This window comes from Garra rufa, chromosome 20 (assembly GCF_049309525.1).
Source record: "Garra rufa chromosome 20, GarRuf1.0, whole genome shotgun sequence".
Taxonomy (NCBI): domain Eukaryota; kingdom Metazoa; phylum Chordata; class Actinopteri; order Cypriniformes; family Cyprinidae; genus Garra; species Garra rufa.
Window position 1 is genome coordinate 29810981 of NC_133380.1, and position 24929 is coordinate 29835909.

Here is a 24929-nt window from a genome sequence, read left to right on the forward strand (position 1 = left end):
ATATATATATATATGTATATCTCAGTTTTGTAAAATTTAACCTTATGACTGGTTTTGTGGTCCAGGATCACATATATATATATATATAATTTTTTTTTTTTTTTTTTTTTTTTTAATTAATTTTTTTTTTTTTTTTTTTCCTTTCCAGATATTTAAGCATATGAACAAAAAGCCAATTAGGGTCATCTACTCACAGAAAGATTCATGTGAGGCCTATCTGCAAAACGATGAGTATCTGCTGTCAGGTAAAATTATTAATTATCTGAAGTCAGATTTTGAGCTGAAACTGAACACCTGATGCTGGTTGTGAAAATCTACTAAGGCTGAAATACACTACACATATTATACAATTTGCAGTCTGGATAAGTTAAGGTAGTTTCTGAAAATCAGAGCCAGTCTGCAGATTTTGGACAGTTTGAGTTGATAGATTTCACAGAACATCACACAGTGTATTCATTTATTTAACTTCAGTTTTTCAGCTATCACACATTTGATATTTTTAGATGATTTTAGAGCACATAATATTTTCAATTTTCATGCATCTTCTAGCAACAAGGCTCATGTTTCTGTGTGAGTTTGTAGAGTTTGCAATGAGTTCAGAGTCTGTTAGTGCGTAAACCTCAGTTGTGAATTATATCCAGTTTTCCTCTGTAACATTTACAAAGTCTGCACAGTGTTTAGAATCTGTTCAGAATTTAAGTCATGTAAAGTATTCCAGTCATATCAATTAAGCTGCAAGTTCCTTTTTAATACCTCAAAAATAATTTTTAAGAACTTGATAACACACTTCATTAGTAAACAGTAAATGTCCTCAGTGATGTTACACTCTTAAAAGAGATTAATATTATCCAGGCCCTCAAACCTAAAAACACTAAAGAATCTCAACAGAACATGGGGGTTCAAGTGATGACATCTCTAGGCATTGAATAAAATATATATTGTAAAATGAGCTTGAGAGATACATCAGACAAAAATGTTATGTTTGTTTTTTTCCACTTAAGGACGTGTCAAGGATGGAAAGGTCTTTGTTAATTCATTTGTGAAGCGTTGGGCCGATGTCTCCTCAGATGAAAAGCAATACCTCAGCAAATGTCAGAGAGGCTGCAACTGTGGGGTAATAATCTAGATCATATTCTTACAATGACAATTCATCATAGTCTGAATTATACAGTGTTCAGCGATATTGATACCTACTGGCTTTTTAAATTTTTGCCCAACTTAAATTTTCTGCCTTTTTGGATGTTGTCAAACACATATACTGTGCATTGTTGCAAATCCTGGGTTCAGATCATGTATGCTTGTTAAAACGTTTTTAAATATTTCCATGTTTAAAGCATAAATGAATTTGAAAAGGACAGACCAGATGCCATACAAGAAGTTCTCAACACTTCTTATGATTAAACTTTCTATGTAAAGAAGAAAGTTTCATTTGTATACTTTGTCATTTGTAATTTCTACTGTACTTGCAGCCCTTGTACTAGCCACAAATGGTCACTAATGGTCACTATTGGCAGGGGCGCCGCTAAGGGGGGAAAGTTAGGATAATTCTAAGGGCCCACGCCCTTTAGGGGCCCCCAGAGATCTGCTTTGGTGTGGTGTGGGGGGGGGGGCAACCTCATATTTTGTCATAGGGCCCAAAATTGCGAGCGGCGCCCCTGACTATTGGTATAATTTTTTAATAGTAAAACAGTTGTTGTCATGTTATAAGCATAGATACAAGTTCAGTCATCTCTTAAACTGTGATCTCTACAGATCAACCCCTGTACTGGATCATCCTGTTTGATCAAAACGCTCTGAAGACCAAGTGCATCAGCCATTCGTCAGTGTGGAAGTTTGCCCTTTTGTTTTTCAGAATGCTTAGAATGCATAGAACATGTTTAAATGATTTTAAACATTTTACTGAAGCTTTGCAATGCAGTCCAAGAAATACATACAAAACACTGTTTTCATGGGATATGCAATTAACCATTAAACTGTTTTGTCTGTGAAAGCGTCTGTGTGTATTTAATGGGAATTGTTTGCAAGTATGTTTATAGTGGCAATGGCTTATATCAAATGCACTCATCTAGTATTGATATTCTCACTTTTCTATTCTGATGAGCACTGAGTTAAAAAATAAATCAGATTAATTTAAAAACTGTAATGACAGTTACATACAGCCTCATCAGACAAGAAAAATTATGTTACATCAAAATGTCTACTTGAAACCACAGAAACAACATATTAGCTTGTTTGCACAATGCAGAAAGCTGATAATGATTTTGAAATTGCATTACAGAGGCATTATAATGACACAATGTGTATGCTTTGTATAAATGGGGTGCTACTGAGACGAATTGAGTTCACTGATTGACAACAAATAAACAAATTGATTTGTTTGAGGAAGAAAAAACAGCAACAACAAAAAAACTGGTATATCAAAAATGAAAATTTTTATGATTAAAATTTCAATCAATTTTTAATTGTATTTCACCCCTCAAAAATTAAAGATAAAACTATTTACATTTGCAATTAGATTAATCTTAGAGGGCTTTTTACATCTTCATATGCCTGCCATAACTACATGGAAAACATATTGAAATGTCTAGGCTACATAGGTATCCCACGTTCCCCGAAGGAGGGAACGGAGACGTTTCATATGGGAACTCGCTAGAGCAGGGGTGCTTAATCCTGTTCCTGGAGATCTACCTTCTTCAGCTTCAACCCTGATCAAACACACCTGAACCAACTAATTAGGATCTGAAGGAGCACTTGACAATTACAGACAGGTGTGTTTGATCAGGGTTGGAACTAAACTCTGCAGGAAGGTAGATCTCCAGGAACAGGGTTGGGCACCCCTGCGTTAGAGAGACCTATCACCTCTGTGCTAAAGAGAAAAGGACAATGACCATTGGCGAGTGAAATCTGCATGCACAGCCACTCCCCCGTACATACGGGTATATCCATTTATTCAGGTTTTTGCTGAGGAGCCGAGCCGAGCCGTAGCCCAGCCTACAGCGCAGCTCAGGACTGTGATAAAAAGGGGATATAATGTCTCCGTTCCCTTCTTCAGAGAACGTGGGTTACTTATGTAACAAAAATTATTAAAGCTTAATGATTTAAAACATAAAATGACATTACTTCTTTTTAAAAGTGTGTAAGTAAACATGAAAGATTCTCTCTAAAAGTACAGTTATGTGGCCAATTATTGAATTAATAAATTTTCTGCAGGTACTGTTTTTATAGCTTTTTTAAATATCTGACGTATGCTGTCAATACTATTAGGCACAATTCTTGTTCATGAAAGTATGTGTTGCTGTAGCAGTGGGGGGTTTTGTCATCAGGACACAAGTTCAAAAAAATCAAAATACATAATGTAATTTTGTTCTTCATCAAAATCAATAGCTTGCCATATTTCAAGCACAATTGTTTGTCGTTTCTTATGTTGCCTGTTTGCTGCTCTGGTTTGAAATGAATAAAAACAAAGTTGTTTTGTACTTACCATGTCCCTGTAGTTTGAGTAGAACGACTGATCAACAAGAGGGAATTTATCTGCTCCTAGTTTCTTGTAGATGCTGATCAGTTGAGCAAACTGGGAGAAAACAGAGAATCAGTGAGGATGCAAATATTGGCAATAGTAGAACTTGAAGCGTTGAAAGTGTGATTTAGCCATGTCCATGCCACAATGCGGTCTGATCTTATCTCACAATTATGCATGATTATACATTACATTCAGATGGCCAGATAAAAAGTACATAAAAACATAAATAAATAAAATGAAAATAACAGCATATTAGGGATGTCCAATCTCAGGTATTGCCCAATTTTAGTATATTTATTGGTACTGGACTTTTTGATACTGTAACAACATTTACAGTATGTAAAGGGTGGTTAGTTCAGTTTAGCTGAATGTTTGGTAAACACATAACACACATTGTAATTTGGGTGCAGAACACTTATAAGTATACTATTTTTTATCATTAAACAGAACATTCCTTGAATCATACATTAACTAATGCAGTTTAAACAGATTGAATCGTGTTGCCTTATAGTAATCCAATTGGCCCCGTACACTGCTGACCCCTTACTCAACCCTTAAACCTACCTATACCATCAAACCTGTCCCTAACCCTACCTGTGTCACCCCTCAGCAACAGCAGAAATGTTGTGCATTAACAAAAGCTTTGAACCATTGTAGAACATCTGTTAAAAATCATTTGAAGATTTCCAAGATGTGCATGACCATATGAATTAAATGTTTAATGACATTTGAAAGCATTTTAATTTACATGAAATGTTAATTATTGGGTAATGTTTAAGACATATTAGTAAACATTAACAAACACATTAATTAATGTTTCTAGATATGCAAATATATTTATTAACTAATGATCTGTTCAGAATTACATAATGTTTGTTAATGATTTTTTTTAAATTAAAGTTATTATGAAGTGTTACTGCTCTAATTTGCCTATTACTTTTATCTCCCATAAAATGTTTTAACACTGCAAGCTTCATCTTTTCTAACCCCACTTTCTTCCTTTTTATATTGCAATTATTCTGCTTAATATACATATAAAACACAATAAGTTTATATTGATAGCCCCATATTCATAATTGTGACCAAACAGTGTTTACAATGTCTACCATTATGACATGTTTACATCTACCAATGTCTTTATACAGTAAGTGGAGATGGGGGCACAAAAAACCTGATCAGAACATCCCTACAGGATTTGTTCATTTTTGTAAAGTAGCCTCAGAAGCTATTTCAAAGTTCTAATGCTCCTCACATTGCTAGATTTTTTATTTTATTTTTTTTCAAAGAAAAACACAGTACAAAACGAAACATCTACTCACAGCCCATGGCTTGTCACAGAGGTTGTAAATAGACTCCAGTGAGTTGACGCTGGGGATTCCGGCATACTGCAAACCGATGATTATATTGCGGAAGTCTTCATTCTGAGCCATGCTATAAGCGTGCTGTCGCACCATGACAAAGTCAGGCTTGAAGGACCTGTGTGAACAATAATATCGAGAACAGAGCAAAAAAGAAAGTCTATTATCTGTTTAACATTTCAAATGAGTTGTGTTTAATTATGTATGTACTCTGTTTTGATAACCCCACTGGGCAAAACCACATTTAAAAAAGATCAGATTTCCTCTTCAGTAATAAATACATTTTAATGTCAAGCTTTAATGTCAACAGATAATACCTTTTCACAACTTCTTTTAAATATGATCATGAATAACATATGGACTGTATTTTTTTTTAAAGACAACACAAATTTGCATAAAATAAACATTTACATGAAAAAATAAAGTGGTTGTTTTATTTGTGATGATTTTGGCTCACATTTAACAAAAACCCACCAATTCACTATCTCAACAAATTAGAATATGGTGACATGCCAATCAGCTAATCAACTCAAAATGGCTTCAAAATGGTCTCTCAGTTTGGTTTACTAGGCTACATAATCATGGGGAAGACTGCTGGTCTGACAGCTGACCTTCACAAGGAGGGTAAGCCACAAATATTAATTGCCAAAGAAGCTGGCTGGTCACAGAGTGCTGTATCCAAGCATGTTAACAGAAAGTTGAGCGGAAGAAAAAAGTGTGGAAGAAAAAGATGCACAACCAACCGAAAAAACGTCTCAGGTTACGTATGTAACCCTGGTTCCCTGAGGGAACGAGACACTGCGTCCTGAAACGCTATGGGGAACGCCATTGGCGGGCCGCACTTCTGAGTCATAGTCCAACAACCAATAGAATGACGGGAGTGACGTCACAGGCGCGGTGACGTCAGCGACCGGGAAGTATAAAAGCACGTGCGTTTGAAGCCGGCGTCAGCTCATAGGAATGAAGCGAGCGCCGCAGGGTGCGGGAATTATGGTCCGAGACGCAGTGTCTCGTTCCCTCAGGGAACCAGGGTTACATACGTAACCTGAGACGTTCCCTTCCGGGAACTCTACACTGCGTCCTGAAACGCTATGGGGAACGAGGTATCAACGCCCCCATAATTCCAAATCCCTGCGCAGTGTCTGTGCTGCTAGGCCAAGGGAAAGGAAAGCGTTTTTGAGTCTCTGGTGTACCACTCCAGAGAAGAAGTTCCCTCTGTCTGGTGACCTAGGGTGCCAGAACAAGAAGGAAACAGTGTCTGGAATACTTACCTGCCAAGACACTGGATGACTCCGCCTGGGGGTTGCCAGGACGCGAGTGGTAATACATCTCTGTCTGTGATCAACCACCAGACAAGAGGGATATATGAACCTCGGCCCTCAGGCACACGAGGAGAAGTGGTAGTCCTTTGTCTGCGTTACAGCCAGAACAAGAAGGACGCAAGAAGTGCCTGGTGAACTTGCCAGGGCACTGGAATTCATCTCTGTCTGTGATCAGCCACCAGACAAGAGGGATAGAATAGGCCTCGGCCCTCAGGCACACGAGGCTAGGGTTCTCAACCGCTGCCTGTCATAAGACCAGCGCAGGGGGAGAAACGCTCCTCGGCCCTTAGGCACGCGAGGAGAGATAGTGGTCCTTTGTCTGCATTACAGCCAGTACAAGAGGGATGCAAGAAGTGCCTGGTGATCTTGCCAGGGCACTGGAATTCATCTCTGTCTGTGATCCACCACCAGACAAGAGGGATACCTGAGCCTCGGCCCTCGGGCACACGAGGATAGTGTTCTCGACCGCTGCCTGTCCTGAGACCAGCGCAGGGGGAGAAATGCTCCTCGGCCCTCAGGCACTCGAGGAGGAATGGCGGTCCTTTGTCTGCGTTACAGCCAGTACAAGAGGGACGCAAGAAGTGCCTGGTGATCTTGCCAGGGTACTGGAATTCATCTCTGTCTGTGATCAACCACCAGACAAGAGGGATAGAAAAGGCCTCGGCCCTCAGGCACACGAGGCTAGGGTTCTCAACCGCTGCCTGTCATAAGACCAGCGCAGGGGGAGAAACGCTCCTCGGCCCTTAGGCACGCGAGGAGAGATAGTGGTCCTTTGTCTGCATTACAGCCAGTACAAGAGGGACGCAAGAAGTGCCTGGTGATCTTGCCAGGGCACTGGAATTCATCTCTGTCTGTGATCCACCACCAGACAAGAGGGATACCTGAGCCTCGGCCCTCAGGCACACGAGGATAGTGTTCTCGACCGCTGCCTGTCCTGAGACCAGCGCAGGGGGAGAAATGCTCCTCGGCCCTCAGGCACTCGAGGAGGAATGGCGGTCCTTTGTCTGTGTTACAGCCAGTACAAGAGGGACGCAAGAAGTGCCTGGTGATCTTGCCAGGGCACTGGAATTCATCTCTGTCTGTGATCCACCACCAGACAAGAGGGATAAATAGACCTCGGCCCTCAGGCACACGAGGATAGGGTTCTCAACCGCTGCCTGTCGTATGACCAGTGCAGGGGGAGAAGTGCTCCTCGGCCCTCAGGCACACGAGGAGAAATGGTAGTCCGTTGTCTGCGTACAGCCAGTACAAGAGGGACATAGGGAGTGCCTGGTGATCCTGCCAGGGCACTGGAACTCATCTCTGTCTGTGATCAACCACCAGACACAAGGAATACAGGCCTCGGCCCTCGGGCACACGAGGCAGGATAACACACCACTTGCCTGGGAAGTGCCAGGCCAAGATGGTGGGGATACATCTCCTGTCTGGGGACCTGCCAGACCAGGAGGACAAATATAGAGGAGAGTCATACGCCTTTGTCTGGGGAAATTGCCAGAACGAAAGGGGGGTAAAAACTCTTTTCCTTGCTAGAAGGAAAGCGCCTTTTGACCTCTTGAGCCTAGCCTTTATGCTAGGTCTGAAAGATGACTGAGCCCGGAGTGGCTCTGAGGTCTAGTTCATAGAATCTGACGAACGTCAGAGGTGAGGACCAACCCGCCGCACTGCAGATGTCCTGGATCGGGACACCTGCCATCAGAGCTCTGGAGGCTGCGACGCCTCGAGTAGAGTGAGCCTTGACTCCCATCGGGGATGGGAGACCAGAGGACTCGTACGCAGTAGAGATGGCATCAACGATCCACTTACTGATAGTAGGCTTGGAAGCCGGGCATCCCCTCTTAGGGGGGCCGTAACAGACAAACAGTTGCTCTGATTTACGCCACAGGGCAGCTCTGTGGACATAAGTGTCTAGTGCTCTTACTGGACACATCAAGTTATACTTCCTCTGGTCGTGCTCCACGGATGGAGGAGGATAAAACGCTAGCAGCGTTATTGGCTGTGGTGTTACTGAGGGGACCTTGGGTGTGTACCCAGCTCTTGGGTAGAGGAATGCTTTGGCCAACCCTGGGGCAAAGTCAATGTAGGAAGGGGCCACTGAAAGGGCCTGCAGGTCCCCGACTCTCTTAAGAGACGTTAGCGCTAACAGCAGTGCTGTTTTTAAGGTAAGCATCCGATCGGAGGCCTCCTCCAGAGGCTCGAAAGGGGGGCTTACACAGCGCCTCCAACACCACAGCTAAGTCCCATGTAGGGACTCTCGGTCTTGCACGAGGCCTCAGCCTGAGTGCACCGCGGAGGAAACGTGAGACCAGGGGGGTTTTGCCCACTGAAAGGCCGCCCTGAAGGGCGTGGTAAGCCGATATAGCCGCCACGTACACCTTCAAGGTGGAGTGAGCTAACCCAGCGGACAAACGAGTTTGCAGGAACTCCAGCACTGTACCAACCGGGCAGTGGACTGGGTCTAAACGGCGTTCATGACACCATGACGCAAACAGGTTCCACTTTAGGCCATAAAGTTTCCTCGTAGAGGGAGCTCTGGATTGAAGGATGGTCTCAACAACCTCGGTTGGGAGACCAGCTTCTATGAGTTGTGCCCCCTCAGGGGCCACACCCATAACTTCGACTTCTCTGGGTGGGGGTGGCAAATTGCGCCCCCAGCCTGAGAAAGAAGGTCCCTCCTGACAGGAATCTCCCACGGAGAGCCGTCGAGGAGGGCGATTATGTCCGAGAACCATACTCGGGCCGGCCAGTACGGGGCTATTAGCAGCAGCCGTACTCCGTACCGGCACACTCTTTCCAGAACTCCCGGGAGCAGAGCGATCGGGGGAAAAATGTACAGACGAAGCCTCGGCCACGTCTGTACCATGGCATCCAGTCCGAGAGGAGCTGGAGGAACTAGAGAGTACAAAAGGGGACATTGCAATGTCTCCTGAGTCGCAAAGAGGTCCACTTGGGCTTGACCAAAGACTCTCCATATCTGCTTCACCACCTCTGGGTGAAGCATCCATTCCCCGGGCCTCGGCCCCTGCCTCGACAGGACGTCTGCTCCCACGTTGAGACGTCCAGGAATGTGAACTGCTCTCAATGAGAGAAGCTTCCCTTGTGACCACATGATGATCTGGTACGCCAGCTTGTATAAGGGGCGTGAACGCAGACCTCCCTGGTGGTTTATGTAATAGACCACCGCAGTGTTGTCTGTGCGGACCAGCACGTGACGGTTTCTTAGGTCTGGAAGGAAATGCTTCAGAGCCAGGAACACCGCCAGCATTTCTAGGCAATTTATGTGCCAAGAGTGATGCTGGTCGTTCCATAGGTCATATGCGGAGCGGCCACTCATGACCGCTCCCCACCCGGTGAGGGATGCATCTGTCGCTAGCGTGACGCGGCGGCAAGGAGCTCCCAGCACTGGACCTTGTGATAGGAACCAGGGCTTCTTCCACATGACCAAGGCACGTAGGCAGCGCCGCGTGACCTTGATCTTGCGGAGTGGGTTCCCCCTCGGGGAAAACCCTTTGGTTTTGAGCCACCACTGCAGTGGCCTCATGTACAGCAATCCAAGAGGTATCACGTTGGATGCAGCTGCCATAAGACCTAACAGTACTTAGAACTGTTTGACAGTGAGTAGCAGGCCTAGCTTGACCGCATTTACTGCAGTAAGGATCGACTCGATCCGAGCAGGTGACATTCGTGCCTGCATCGTGGTCGAATCCCAGATTACACCTAGATAAGTGGTTCTCTGTAATGGAGATAGCACACTTTTCTTGGCGTTGAGTCTCAACCCCAGCTTTGACATATGAGCAAGAACAACATCTCGATGTTGAGCCGCTAACCGTTCTGAGCTGGCTAGGATCAGCCAGTCGTCTATGTAGTTGAGTATGCGGATGCCCTGGAGTCGCAGAGGAGCCAGAGCAGCATCCACACACTTCGTGAACGTTCGGGGTGAGAGTGCTAGGCCGAACGGAAGAACTCTGTATTGGTAAGCTTTGCCCCTGAAAGCGAACCTGAGAAACTTCCGGTGTTGAGGAAGGATGGAGACGTGAAAGTATGCGTCTTTCAGATCTATCGTGACAAACCAGTCCTCGGACCTGATTTGAGACATGACCTGACTGACAGTCAACATTTTGAACTTCAGTTTTCTGACTGAGAGGTTTAGCTGTCTGAGATCTAAATTGGGCCGCAGGCCCCCACCCTTCTTGGGAACAATGAAGTACCGGCTGTAGAACCCGGATTCTCTGTGTTGAGGAGGGACCACCTCGATGGCCTCCTTCCTCAAGAGAGTGTTCACTTCCTGTTCCAGTACCAGAGCCTGCTCGGGGCTTACAAGAGTAGGAAATACCCCGCTGAAAGGTGGCGGCTTGGCGCCGAATTGAATGGAATAGCCTTTCTCTACAGTACGCAGGACCCACATAGAAATATTTGGCAGTAGCTTCCACGCTGCCAGAAAATCTACTAAGGGAACCAGCCTCTCGAGGCTGGTCTCTGGATTTATTAGAGGAGCTAACTCGGTGACCTGTAACAGCGAACTGGCAGGATGCACCTGAAGTAAGCGCTCTAAAAACCCCCGTGGGGGTGGCGAACTCTCTGGTTCCGCTACGTCTCCGGGCGGAGAGACCGGAGAATGATGTTCGCGGGAGACTGCCGCGCCCTGTAACACTGGCAGGGTTAGCTGACGAATCTCCTGAGGGCCCTGAGGAGAGGTGGCCACCGCAAAAGGCGGTGGGGCACCTGACTCCTCGAGAGGGGCTGCCCTCATTGGCCCTGTGGTACCGCCATCAGGGCCGTTTAGCCGAGGACCTCTTAGACTAAAGCACGACCCTCAGATCGGGCTTAGTCTTTGAAGCCCCCAGTCAGGAGTGTTGCCAATCCCGCCCTCTAGGTCTCACCGGAGGGAAACGGGCTGCAATGCTCCTAATATGAGCCTCTTATGTGAGGAGCTGGTACACGGCTGGGGTTTTTATGCTCCCGTCCAGCAACCCCGACACGTGTGCAATTTGCCCATCAAGCCTGAAGTTATTTTAGGCGGCCTGGAAAGCAAAGACGGAACTTTTAAGGATGATGCCAGGCTGGGTGACAGATAGCTGACTAGCGTCTGTTCAACCCGCGGCATCATCTTTTCTTTCTAGTTTTTCCCCTGATCTAGACAGCTCAGTGTGCAGATCGGGGAAGAACAGAAAGTTCCGCTTTGGAAGTGCTAACTTAGCTACTGCATTAGTCAGCACGTCCAAAAGCTCCTCATACCGAGGCAATCAGGGGGGGCGGTTGAATACTTTTGACAACGTTCTCCACATCAACCTCCTCGGAGGAAGATAGGGGAAGTGTTGAAAACTCTTTCTGGATGGAAGTAACCGATGCGGGCTTCCTTATCCAGTAGGAGGTTTACCGATCCACCAGATAGGGAAGGAGATGGGGATCACCCGTCTCACTACCTCTAGTAGATCTAGCTGCGATCCCCACGAGTGCAGCTGCCGCTCCGCCTCAGCGGAAGCGGGGCCGGACCCGCGAGGAACGCTGGTGAAGGCTCTCTCCTCGAAGAGAGCCTTCCGGGGATGGAGCACCCGCAGTGGAAGAGTTCACACTGTGGACAGTCAGCCTTTTCGAGGGCTGACTGTGCGTGCTCCGCACCCAAGCAGACTACACATAGACTGTGTGTATCCCAACAACAATGAAGCGTTGGCAGGGAAAAACACACTATCTATGTGGCTGCTGTACTGCCTAGTTTCTTAACTTTCCCCCTTGGTTGACATATTGCTCAAAATAAAGGTGTGCAAACTGGCACAAAAACAGCAATATGTTATAAAGACAGACAGACACAGAGTGCTCTCGCTGAATGACAAAAGCTGACGCCGGCTTCAAACGCACGTGCTTTTATACTTCCCGGTCGCTGACGTCACCGCGCCTGTGACGTCACTCCCGTCATTCTATTGGTTGTTGGACTATGACTCAGAAGTGCGGCCCGCCAATGGCGTTCCCCATAGCGTTTCAGGACGCAGTGTAGAGTTCCCGGAAGGGAACTGCAGCATTGACAGACTTCAAGCAAAATCGATTCAAGAATTTGGGTGAACTTCACAAGGAATGGATTGAGGCTGGCGTCAAGACATCAAGAGCCACCACACACAGACGTGTCAAGAAATTTGCCTACAGCTGTTCTATTCCTCTTGTTAAGCCACTCCTGAAGCAGGCGTCTTACCTGGGCTAAGGAGAAGAAGAAATGGACTGTTGCCCAGTGGTCCAAAGTCCTCTTTTCATATGAGAGCAAGTTTTGTATTTAGAAACCAAGGTCCTAGATTCTGGAGGAAGGGTGGAGAAGTCCAAGTTGCCAAAGTCCAGTGTTAAGTTTCCACAGTCTGTGATGATTTGGGGTGCAATGTCATCTGCTGGTGTTGGTCCATTGTGTTTTTTTGAAAACCAAAGTCACTGCACCCGTTTACCAAGAAATTTTAAAGCACTTCATGCTTCCTTCTGCTGACCAGCTTTTTACAAGATGCTGATTTCATTTTCCAGCAGGATTGGGTTTTTATGGATTAGCAGGATTATTATTATTATTATTATTATTTTTTTTTTTTTTTTGCAGTGGTTGCTACCTGTTCACATGACAGACCTACCTGTGGGAACTTTTTCACAAGACACAAAATATCACTGCAGTTTCCAACATAAATTATCACTAGAGGTGGTAAAGTAGCGAGCACTTGTAATGTTTCGCTTTCCGGTGTTTCGTTTTTCCCCAGTCAGATTTCTACCACCCTAGTACTGCTATGTTTAGGTGTGGGAGAGGGGTTAGGATTAGACAATCATATATCAATTTTAAAGAGAGGGATATTTTATTTGCAGGGGTTCGAAAATGGGCAAAACCTCTGGATGTTACAAGCTAGTGTGGTAGCTCAGCAGGCACAGAATTGGACTTAGGATGCAGAATCCTTGGGTACGAATCGAATGACAAACATGACTCACGATAAAAGAGCTGAATAATATCGAAAAACAAGCTAAAATGGTATGCTTGCAATTGCGTTTTGAAGTCACATTCATTTTTGTTCATACTACTGGGTAGTTTTATGTGTAGTGCAGTAGTAGCATTTCAGAGTCAGAGTCAGAACTGAGGTGACACGTACAAAACCAAGTTCACATAAAACGTATCACATGTACAGTCAGGTCCATTTATATTTGGACACTGACACACTTTTCATCATTTCGGCTCTGTGTGCCACTAGAATAGTTTTAAAATGATACAATCAAGATGAAATTGAAGTGCATTTTAAGTTTTAATTCAAGGGGTTGAACAAAAATATATCATAAAATGCTAAGGAATTACAATCATTTTTATACACAGACCCCCCATTTTTAGGGGCTCAAAAGTAATCATAAATAAAATGATCATTTTTAATATTTTGTTGAGAATCCTTTGCAGGCAATGACTGTCTTAAGTCTGGAACTCATGGACATCTCCATAGACTGGGTTTCCTCCTTTGTGGTGCTTTGCCAGGCCTTTACTGCAGCTGACTTCAGTTGTTGGTGTTTGTTGTTGGTTTGTGGGTCTTTCTGCCTTTAGTTTTGTCTTCAGCAAGTGAAATGCATGCTCAATCAATTTGAAATCAGAAGATTGACTTGGCCATTGCAGAATATTCCACTTTTTTTACCTTTAAAAACTCCTGGGTTGCTTTTGCTGTATGTTTTAGGTTATCGTCCATTTGTACTATGAAGAGCCGCCCAAACAACTTTGCTCCATTTAACTGAATCATTTAAAGAAGACAGTATATCCCTATACACTTCCGAATTCTTCCGGCTACTTCTGTCTTCTGTCACATCATCACTAAACACCGGTAACCCAGTGCCACTGGAAGCCATGCATGCTCATGCCATTACACTGCTCCACCATGTTCACAGATGATGATGTTGTAGGCTTTAGATCATGAGCTGTTCCAAGTCTTCTCTATACGTTTTTCTTCCCGTCATTCTGGTACTTGTTGATTTTAATTTCAGCAGTCCAAAAAATGCTTTTCCAGAAGTGGTCTGGCTTTTTAAATGTTTTTTTGACAAAGTCTAATCTGGCCTTGTTTGCACCTTGTGGTAAACCCTCTCTATTTTGCTCTGGTGAAGTCTTCTCTTGATTGTAGACTTTGACAGTGAAACGCCTACCTCCTGGAGAGTATTCTTCACTTGGCTGGATGTTGTAAAAAATTTTATTACCATGGAGAGGATCATCCAATCATCCACCATACTGTCGTCTTTTGTGAACATCCAGGCCTTTTTATGTTGCTGAGCTCACCAGTGTGATCTTTTTCTTCTCAGAATTCACCAAACTGTTGATTTGACCACTCCTAATGTTCCTGCTATCTCTCTGATGCATTTCTGTTGTTTTTGAAGCCTAATTGTTTGTTTCACTTGCATGCAGAGCTCCTTTGACTGCATAATGGGTTCAGAGCAACAGCTTCCAAATACAAATGGCACACTTAGAATCAACTCCAAACCTTTTATCTGGTTAATTGATGTAGAAAAAATGAAGGAATAGCCCACAACTGTCCATGAAACAGCTTTTGAGTCAACTGTCCAATTACTTATGGTCCCTTGAAAAAGGGGGGAGGTACATATTAAAGAGCTGTAATTCCTTAACCTTTCTACCAATTTGATGAGACTGCCCTAAAAATTTAAGTGTGCACTTTAAGCCCATATTCATTGTATAACTATGTATATGTATAACTATATATATATATATATATATATATATATATATATATATATATATATATATATAACTGTATAAATATATATATGGACCTGACTGTATGTTCAGCCTGGTTTTATTGTTAGGTATTGATACGTAACATTTTCAAGCACAAAAAGAAAATTTTTTGTACATTTGTATTGATGCTAAAACAATTTAGACGTATTTCAACATTTAAAAAGCACAAATTTTTAGCTAAAAAAATGCATTTTTATCATCTTATCAATAAGCTATTTAGATTTTTAGACCCCTTAACCTACCTCCAAACCTTAACCCACCCATTTTGAAGTGAATATTTTTGTGGCCCATGGCACAACAAACAAAGTAAATATTACATGGATGATTAAACGATTGCATAAATGTTATTTATTTTAAGGGTTTAAAAGTGAAGTCTTGTTTAACATTATGTAGGCCTATTCTTAGAAACTAACTGGTAGCAGAAATCACACAGAACAGAACGAAATGTTAAATGAGTAAACAATTTAATAATTGCAATTGAAAACTGTTGAAAACAACAATAATAAAATTAATGTCGCAATTTCAATATTCATACAGATTAATTTTTGGGTGTCGTCAATACGTCAGTATTGTTTGCTTAAATGCTGAAAATATGTGTGTATTTGTAAGTTTAAATGCTGGAAATACGTCAGTATTGTACGTTTTAGTGCCTGTAAATGATGAGATCACATTGGTATGGTCATCTGTTCTAGGGGGAAAAAAAGGCATACTCGGTAAGCGCCACTCAGTGGACATTTCTGTTGAAAACTGCAGCGATATGTAGTTACATACATGTAGTACATATTTCGCATCTTGCGAAAAAGTTCCCACAGGTATGCTTTCATCTTGAGATCAAGCTGGCCTTTTTAGTAGGGATGTAACTATGCACCCCGAGCTGGTTGGAAATGTATACAAATATGTGACAATTAAACTAATTAACAAAATTGCTAATCGCGATATTTTTCTTTTTTGGGCTTTGCTTTCCCTGTTTTGTTCATTCCCTGTTTTCCTGCTTATTTTATTTCCTTAACCTAGTTTCCTGTGTTCCCATATTGTGTTTGATTATGTCATTCTGTTCAGGTGTGTCTAGTTAATTATCCTAGTTTGGTCTGTGTATTTAAGTCGCTCCCTTTCTATTCATTACATGTCGAGTCTTGTCAATCTCTCTTGTTTTACCAACCTGCCCTTGTCGAGATTATATTCTACTTGTCGTTGGATTATTAAAGCCTGTTTGCTCACTATCTCGTCTGCATGTCAGTTCTTTGCCACAGAAGTGTGGCAGTTTTCCTTATTAGTAGTAACAACAGAAACACAGGAAAAACTGTCTGTTTAATACATGTGTGATACACACAATATGGCTGTCATCAACGCTGTCAACAATTTGATAGATTAGATCTGTGCAAAACCATTCTGTAGTTTCAAGTCATTAATTTGTTAACACAGATTTATCAGAATCATCAGTTCCAAAATAATGGGTCTCATTCCCTAAGCATACACACTTGTGAACGTTTTCACGAACAAGTCATGATTCACTAAAAACTTTTTAAATTAAAAGGACCACTGAAAGCATATGTATCTAAAAAACACATGGTCGGACTTATAGTAGAAAAAAATTATATTGTTGCATGTTAACATGGCTATACGCACAGACACAAACACACACACACATATATATACCCTAGACAGTATTTAGACGGTATTTAGACATGACAAAGGTCAGCACTGGGTAGATGCTTCGGTGTTCTGCACAACTGAAAAGAGCCAACCACCATGTTTGAATGATGTTGTGGAGCATAGATATGGCTTATTTATGCTGCTATATGGTTGCTAGGGTTCTCTGAATAATTGCAAGGGCATTGCTAGACAGTTGCCAGGGAGACATTTGAAGACTACGGGCTATAGAGTCTAATAAAAGTCATAGCACAGCTTTTTTCAATAAGCCGCATGTTTTGACTCCTCATCATGGGTCTACGATAAACAGTGTGGGACAATTTTGCATAGGGGTGTGCGAAATATACAGTTTACGATAATATTGTTATTGTTATTTAAATGATATGCAATTTGACATTATCGAGTATATTATGAAAACCAAACAAAAACACACCTACACTCTACATTTAAAAATAAAGGTTCCAAAATGGTGTTATTGCAGTGATGCCACAGAAGAACCACTTTTGGTTCCCCAAAGTACCTTTTAGTGAACTGTTCTTAAATGAACCTTTTTCAAAAACATTTTTAAAATCTAAAGAACTGTGTAATTTAATCCATTAAAACATATTTAAACTATATGCCCCTGTATGACTTTTTTTTTATTTTATATTTATATTCTCATCAGCCATTTGTACGAATCGGTTGAATGAATGACTCAATAATGACTCACTTATACAGTGATTTGCTGCCACCTACTGGCGATTTTAGGTTTATATTTAATATTTAAGGTATACTTTCTGTATACATGATCTTTACTTAATATCGTAATGATTTTTGGCAAAAAAGAAAAAAATAATAATTTTGACCAATACAATGTATTGTTGGCTATTGCTTCAAATATACCTGTGCTACTTATGACTGTTTTTGTGGTCCAGGGTCACATAAGGTCTAATTATCGTTATCAATAAAATTCCAGAAAAATATTGAGATATAATTTTTGTTATTATTACACACCCCTAGTTAAGTTTTGTCCATAAGAAGAACAATAAGTATGCAAAAAATAAAAAATAAATAAATAAATAAATAGTAGTGATGCTTTGTTCACAAGCACGACTAATGAACAAAATACAATACTTCACAGAAGTGAGTACATCCCTCACAGCAACCATTTTAGTATATCTTCTCAAGGGACAATACTATAAAAAGGAAACTTGGATATATTTTAGAGTAGTCAATGTGCAGCTTGTATAGCAGTATAGATTTATTGTCCCCTGAAAATTACTCAACCTACAGCCATTATTGTCAAAATAGCTGGCAACAAAAGTGAGTACACCCTAAGTGAACTTGTGCAAAGTGTCAATATATTGTGTTAGCACCATTGTTATCTGGCACTGCCTTAATCAACCTGGGCATGAAATTGACCAGAGCTGCACAATGTTGCTGGGATCCTCCTCCACTCCTCACAGAGCTGCCGGACAATAGACACATGGTGCTTCTCTACCTTACATTTGAGGATGCCCCACAGGTGCTAAATAGGGTTCAGGTCTGGAGTCATACTTGGCCACCCCATCACCTTTAGCTTCCTCACCAAGGCAGTTGTCATCTTGGTGGTGTGTTTGGGATTGTTATCATGTTGGTAAACTGGGAAGGCATCATGTTCTGCTTTAGAATGTACAGTACATAATGAAATCCATGTTTCCCTCAATAAACTGCAGCTCCCCAGTACCAGCAGCAGTCATGCAGCCCCAGACCACCATGCTTGACTGTAGGCAAGACATCATTTTCTTGGTATTCCTTATCAGGGCATCGCCACACATGCTGGACACTGTCTGAGCCAAACAAGTTTACCTTATAGTCTCATCAGGCCACAGGACATGGTTTCAGTCATTTATGCTCTTGGCGTATGGTCTGAGCACTGACAAGCTGACTTTCTTCTTCTGCAACCTTTAAAGTAATGCTGGCAGCACTCATGCATCTGTTTTTTGAAGCCAGGTTCTGCACCTGACTCACAGAACGAGTGCTCAACTTCATTGATCGACCCTTGCAAGGCCTGTTCCAAATGGAACCCATCTTGGAAAACTTCTGTATGACCCTGACCACTGTAGTGTAACTCGGTTTCAGGGTGTTACTGAACCTCTAATAGCCTTGGCCATCTTTGTGGAGAGCAACAATTCAAATTTTCAAATCCTCAGAGAGTTCTTTGCCATGAGATGCCATGTTGAACATCCAGTGGTCAGTATGAGAGAATTGTACTTGAAGCACCTAATTTTAATTGTTCTAATACAAGATTCACAATGGTCCTGTCAAGCAGACAAAAAATAAAATAAAATAAATAAATAAATAAATAAATAAATAAATAAATAAATAAATAAATAAATAACATGATGAATAGGATATGTGGTGTTGCATGGTCAAACAACATACTGCTGTTATCACTTAGGGTGTACTCACTTTTGTTGCAAGCTTCACATTGATTACTCTAAAATATATCCAAGTTTAATTTCTATAGTATTGTCTCTTGAGAAGATATACTAAAATGGTTGCTAAAATGTGAGGGGTGTACTCACTTTTGTGAGATACTGTATATGCAAAATAAAATAAAAGGACAAAAAAGAACAACAACAAAAAAGTTTTTTTTTTAAAGTGTTATGCAAGTTAATTTAAGTCAATATTTTTTAAGGCAGATGTTTTTCTGGTTATATCAACAAACGCCCAAACCAGTAAAAGACACGTCAAACCCCATACTGATACCTACACACACAAACACGCACACTCACTCATTAGGAGTCACAGGTAATGGGAAAATCCAGCCATACTCATTTGAAACAATGGCATGAGTAAGCTGACACTTCTCAGCCTGCACACCCACAGTGCTGTAGCTGTGGTTATGTTAAACTGTATTTTGGCTTCCTGTCTGTTTGTTAAACCACATTTTGTGGGCATCATGACAGTAAATCACATCAGTCTAAAACTTACTGCTAAAATCTGTTTTTAACACTTGAGCTATGAAACAGTTTGGATAAATATATATAGCCAAACACACACATATATATATATATATATATATATATATATATATAATTGGCTATATGGCTATTGGCTATAAGTGGGTTCAGTATGCATCAGCAATATTACCTGGAAAACATGAATAAAAAACTTAAATCTAATAGCAAATTTCTTTAAAATTTAGTGCTACAGATTTTCTGATGATTATGTTGAACTTACCGAACCACTTTTGTTCCATTTCTGATCACTTGCATGTCCACACTGCATGTACCATTAGCATGAGCCACAAGGTTGAGCTCCGAGAACTCGGCCTGAAACAAAAAAAGAAACGTATAAAAATGGGTTACACTTTATTTTGATCTACATACTGTCACAAGGAGGAGTCAGAGACGTGCGGATCCATTTGCAAGGCTTTATTAGAATAGTCAACAAGCAGGAGTAAACGCCAGGAAACAGGAACAACGTAGGTAATCCGGGAAACAGTTCAATAATCAAGCAGTGGTCGCAAATGGCAGGCAGCAGGAATCAATAACGGGGTACACAGTCCAGAGTCATACACAGGCAATCCAATCCAGAGAAACACGCTTAGAATAATGACCATGGGAACAATTAGACTTCGCAAGGTGGCTGTGTGTGAGAGTGGCTTAAATGCAGTCAGTAAATGTGAAACAGGTGTTTGCAGCAATCAGATCAGTGGGAAATGAGGAACAGATGTGTGCAGTGATTGGTGCAGTGGCTTATGGGGATTGTAGTCCATGAAGTGTGGTGCAAGAGTTCATGATGACAGGGAAGACCAGATACGTTACATAGCCCCTCCGCAAGGAGCGGCTTCCAGACGCTCTAACCACCTTAACCATCTTGAGGGTGGTGGAGCGGAGGCGGAACAGGGGGAGGGATGGAGGGCCAGGTCCATGTAGTGGTACTGGAACCACAAAATGAGGCGGAGCCGACGGAGGGAGAAGCCATGGAGGAGGAAGGGTTGGCTCCTGCATGGGGCCGACCGACGGAGGTAGAGCCGGTGGAGCCCGAGGCGGAACCGGAGAGTCGATGGTCCTGGGCGACACAGAGGATCCGGAGGGCCAAGGCGGAACCCAAGGCTCTGGCGACCCCGGCGGAGATGGAGGTCCGGAGGTACGCAGCGGAGCCGGAGTGACAGAGGATCGAGGCTGTGCCCACGGGAGGGAGGAGGTCCACAGAGCCGGCAGGACGGAGTGACGAGGCGCAGCCGGAGGAGTAGAGTCCAGAGGCGAAGGTGGGGTGACGACTGACCGGGGCGGAGCCGGAGAGACGATGGAGCCCGGAGGAGCTGTTGGGCCGACGGCCGACAACGGAGACGAGGGAGCACAGAGCCGGGGTGGAGCCGCAGGGTCGGAGGACCGAGGTGGAGTCCAGGACTCTGAGACTGGAGGTGATGGTGAGGGGTCCTTCAGTCTGGACACCGATGGCGACTGGCAGTCCCACGGCAAGTCCTCTGCCACGAAGGTGGGATGGGGGTGAGTAGAGGGACTGTCAGGAGACAGAGGTGGCAGGACTGGAGCAGCAGGGAGGGTGGGTGGGAACAGTCCATGCTTGAGCTCCGTGACCAGAACCGGGCAGACAGGAATCTCAGGACGACTGGATGTAACCAGCGGAGTCTCTGGAAAGCTGGGCGGAACCAGCGGAGGCTCTGGAATGCAGGGCTGAACCAGCGGATTGTCTGGAAGGTTGGGCGGAACCAGCGGAGTCTCTGGAAGGCGGGGCTGAACCAGCGGAGTCTCTGGAAGGCTGGGCGGAACCAGCGGGGTCTCTGGAAGGCAGGGCTGAATCAGCGGAGTGTCTGGAAGGCTGGGCGGAACCAGCGGAGTCTCTGGAAGGCAGGGCTGAACCAGCGGAGTCTCTGGAAGACAGGGCTGAACCAGCGGAGTCTCTGGAAGGCTGGGCTGAACCAGCGGAGTCTCTGGAAGGCTGGGCAGAACCAGCGGAGTCTCTGGAAGGCTGGGCGGAACCAGCGGAGTCTCTGGAAGGCTTGGCAGAACCAGCGGAGTCTCTGGAAGACTGGGCGGAACCAGCGGAGTCTCTGGAAGGCAGGGCTGAACCAGCGGAGTGTCTGGAAGGCTGGGCGGAACCAGCGGAGTGTCTGGAAGGCAGGGCTGAACCAGCGGAGTGGAGCGGAGCTCTTGTGAAGCGGGCTCTGGACGACGCTCTTGTGAAGCGGGCTCTGGACGACGCTCTTGAGGAGCGGGCTCTGGAGAACTGGACGACCCCAGCGGAGATTCAGGAGGGCTGGGCGTCTCCAGCGGAGACTCTGGAAGAGCAGGCTCTGAGCGAGCGGTCACTGGAGGGCGCTCTGGCGGCGCAGTCACTGGAGGACGCTCTGGCGGCGCAGTCACTGGAGGGCGCTCTGGCGGCGCAGTCACTGGAGGGCTGGTTGGGAGACCAGCTGCTCGAACCGACAGCAGCGGTGGGTCCTCCACGCTAGAAATTAGCCTTTGCCACCCCGTGGTAAAGTGTGGCTGCTGTGGTTCTGGGCTAGCAGACCTCTTGTGCTGTGGCTCTTCTAGAACTCTCACAGTAAGCGGAGAGCCGCATAACCCCAACGCATAATTCATAAAGTCCTCCACCGAACACTTAAATTCCCCTCCAGGCAACAGCGATTTAATGGGTTCATTGAGTCCAAAGCGGAATAAGTCCCTCAGCCATACTTCATCATAAAAAGGTACTTGAAGTGATAACCTACGAAACTGTAGTACATAATCCTCAATGGGAAGATCTTCCTGTCGGAGGAGCAGAAGTTGGTCGACTGGGTCCATGTTGTGATGCTGGTGGTTGAATAAAGCCGCTGGATCCGGGTGTGGCGAAGTCTTCTGTCACAAGGAGGAGTCAGAGACGTGCGGATCCATTTGCAAGGCTTTATTAGAATAGTCAACAAGCAGGAGTAAACGCCAGGAAACAGGAACAACGTAGGTAATCCGGGAAACAGTTCAATAATCAAGCAGTGGTCGCAAATGGCAGGCAGCAGGAATCAATAACGGGGTACACAGTCCAGAGTCATACACAGGCAATCCAATCCAGAGAAACACGCTTAGAATAATGACCATGGGAACAATTAGACTTCGCAAGGTGGCTGTGTGTGAGAGTGGCTTAAATGCAGTCAGTAAATGTGAAACAGGTGTTTGCAGCAATCAGATCAGTGGGAAATGAGGAACAGATGTGTGCAGTGATTGGTGCAGTGGCTTATGGGGATTGTAGTCCATGAAGTGTGGTGCAAGAGTTCATGATGACAGGGAAGACCAGATACGTTACACATACCTTCTAATGTTCTGATGGGCAAACTACTCTTGCAGATGTCTTGCAGATGTAAATGCAGACGTCAAATAGACGTCTCCGAAATGTATATAAATATGTCATGTCTGCTGTTATAATCATGACATGAACAAAATACAATATATTATATTATTTGTACAATATATTTATTATTTTTCCATATAAATATCTACTTTTTATAGGCTAACGATTTGTGTTGTGTCTTCAAACAAAAAATAGTCCATAAACATACCTCAGTAAGTCTTTTTTTAAATAAACATCTTTAATTGAGTAAATAGTAGCATGTATTATACCATTATAAGTTGTTATTTTTATTAATTATATTTTTAAAGAAGAAATCAACTAATAAGAAAGTAAGATTAAAACTATTATTATAACAAACACCTGAGTAATTAAGTATAACAGTTCCTGTTGGCATGCAGTTCTGTAAATCCTTGTGAAGAATACTTAACGTTTTCATCATTATTCATTAAAAAGTAACTTAATAGCTCCAACATCACCTGCTAAGGCGTTGACAGCATTTATCTGAAAATCATCCTGTTTAAGGCAGATCTCCAATGTCATTGTCCATTGCATAATCAAACTGTCTTTTGGTTACAACAGTGATGACAGTTGGCATCATTGGCACCTAAACTTGCACAACCTGTGCTATTTTTCAATCGGAACTATTCTGTTATTTAGTTTTTTGATACTACTTCAGAGGGGAAAATTACATATTTTCTATAGTAAATGAATGTAACACAACCTTGTTTTGCTAATTACATGTATTGCATATTTCAGGAGGCAGAGTAATACCCTTGTCATCACATTAGTCATTTTAATTAAAACCTGTGATTTTAAACCACAATAAGTACCAGTAGGTGTGAATCATGTCCCTCAACCATTTCCTTCATTCTCATCACTGTAGGCTTGTTAACATTCATCCATTATGCAATGAGAGCAGTAAAATATGAGGTTTATATGCAGACACAATAAAACTGGCTATGGGAAGCTGTCTCATATTTTATATGCTTAATTATTGCAGAATGGTCATTCTTTGGTAATAAAATATCCAATTATATTGTTGCAGGCCTTTTTAGTCACTGCAGTTTGCTTTATTAACAGTTTAGTAGACACATTCTGAAGGATCATTCCCTTTACAAAGGCATTCAAATAAATGTTACACTTTATCATGTTTGACACACTGACCCCTGCCCTTTAAGACCAAACAATACAGTGTTAAATATGTTTGCTCAAATAAAGTGGACAGTAACCCAAAAGACAGAGTTAAGGACTACAAGTTAATGAACTCCAGTCGCAGCTCTATCATCTACATGTTCCTGATCAATAGCCAATTTCTACCATTACTCTTTGCTTTTTCTCTGGGTAAAGGGCAAATTACAAGTATTGGCACAATTCAGATCAGTAGCATTGGCTTCCAATTAACAACATGCAGTCTAGAATTTCAATGATGAAGTATGAAATGACCTGGGAGTATTTTTATTTTGTAAATAAAGGCTATTGGAATTGATTGTGTGACTGACTGTATGAAGCAACCTGATCTCATGACAAAAACGTACCTGCGGGAACTTTTTTGCATTCCGCCATGTACGTTTTGTGACATATTCGATGTGAAATGTCCACTGAGTGGTGCTAAACGAGTGTTCCCCCTACCAGAACAGATAAACATTGTGTGACATTGGTCATTTGAAATAATGCCCGTTGAGTGGCGCTATACCTCTAATGGTCTCTGACATGTTAAAATAACTTATCATCTGCACTACACCGAAACCAATATAAAAACTCTTTCATTCCTCATCCTAAGTCCAATTCTGTGCCGGCTGAGCTACCACGCAAGCTTGTTACTTCCAGAAAGCAAAACATATGGAGCTGTAATCATAACTGTGTAAGAAAATGATTACAAGTGCTCGCTGTTTTACCACCTCTAGTCTTCATTTCTGTTGAAAACTGCAGCGATATCCCAGACAGCACATGTACGTCTGCAAGATGTTTGTTAAAGATCTCTTGATCTGGAAAGCATCTGCTGTGTACAAACATCTGGTAGACGTCTATAAGAGGTCAGT

At 43.1% G+C, this 24929-nt stretch overlaps 1 protein-coding gene across 1 annotated transcript in view; it reads right to left on the bottom strand.

Annotated features, from left to right (window-relative positions):
* Positions 1–24929, bottom strand: part of syn2b (synapsin IIb) — a 152655-nt gene that overhangs the window by 64631 nt on the left and 63095 nt on the right. Inside the window, exons 3-5 of the mRNA XM_073825999.1 lie at positions 19783–19874; positions 4840–4996; positions 3482–3571 (exon numbers count right to left, since the gene is read on the bottom strand). Coding sequence (XP_073682100.1) covers positions 3482–3571; positions 4840–4996; positions 19783–19874 — 339 coding nt within the window. The remainder of the gene's footprint in view (positions 1–3481; positions 3572–4839; positions 4997–19782; positions 19875–24929) is intronic.